Here is a 1,057-nt window from a genome sequence, read left to right as displayed (position 1 = left end):
GTTTAGCAAAAAATATATTTTTTAAAATCTGAATTTTTCACAAAATTCCAATTTACAGACCATCACTGAAACCCTTCTATCATCCGAATGCAATGCTTCTGGAAATCCCTTCATCGTCACCGATGATGGAACCGATCGTATCATTCTGGTCCATAAAAACTTCTAATTTCAATAATTCTGCCAAAATAAAATTGTTCAAAAAATCAAGTTGTTTGAGTCACTGATTTTTTTGAAATTTCTGCTAACTCCATCCCTCCCACTCAATCAAAAAATGTGTGAATGCGCAGAACACGATAACAATAATAATGAGTGATTGGGGTTCCGGGTAGGCCTGAGAATCTGATCAACTACTTATTCAAAGGAACAGGAACACCATGGAGACATTTTCTCATCCGCATCTATGTTTTTTTCTGGAATAACAAAAACAACATTCCTGAAAAAAAAACGGAAAAAGCAGACCCAGGAATTTTCATTTTGTCAGAATACAAAATCAAAACTGACATCAATTCCAGCTTGATTAATTCTTACTCACTTTTGAACAAAACTGACGTTAGACTTCTTAAAAATAGGATCTTTGTCCTTCATGCTCCACTGATAACGTTATGATCTAATGATAAACCATAGTAACATTGAAACAGCTAAAAGCTCAAAAATGTGACTAGAAAAAAGTTTTCAGTCCAAAACTTTGTTTTAAAACTTTGTTTTATCCACCGTATTTGCACTAATAGAAGCCTACAATGGCCTTTGAGCTTAATTATCTCGGTTCCTATCAGAGATATTAAAAACTTGTAAACTGATAAAATATTGCTGATATTATGATAAACGTTTTGTCAGTTAACGGGTTTTTAATATCTTTCACAGGAAATGAGATATATAGGCTCAAAGTTGATTTTTTAGGTTCAAAGTTAAAAACTTTTAGGTCTGATCAAAACACCTTTTAGATTATTCAAAAAATCTATGTTTTCAGAACCCTCTTGTTCTTGTTATTCCAATTGTATCTGTTTAGTCAAATCTCTTTAAAATGAGCTGATTTTTTCAGGCACCCAAATTTTCCTTT

General features: G+C 32.3%; 1 protein-coding gene across 1 annotated transcript in view; it reads left to right on the top strand.

Moving 5' to 3' along the window:
• Positions 1 to 166, top strand: part of CBG21848 — a gene marked incomplete at both ends in the record, with an annotated part of 1,603 nt that extends 1,437 nt beyond the window's left edge. The window contains one exon of the mRNA XM_002635607.2: positions 59 to 166. Within this exon, the coding sequence (XP_002635653.2) occupies positions 59 to 166 (108 nt within the window). The remainder of the gene's footprint in view (positions 1 to 58) is intronic.
• Positions 167 to 1,057: the final 891 nt, after the last annotated feature.

Source organism: Caenorhabditis briggsae (genome assembly GCF_000004555.2).
Source record: "Caenorhabditis briggsae complete genome, chrV, whole genome shotgun sequence".
NCBI lineage: Eukaryota > Metazoa > Nematoda > Chromadorea > Rhabditida > Rhabditidae > Caenorhabditis > Caenorhabditis briggsae.
The sequence above is the reverse complement of the archived record's forward strand: the minus strand, read 5'-3'. Positions and strand labels throughout refer to the sequence as shown.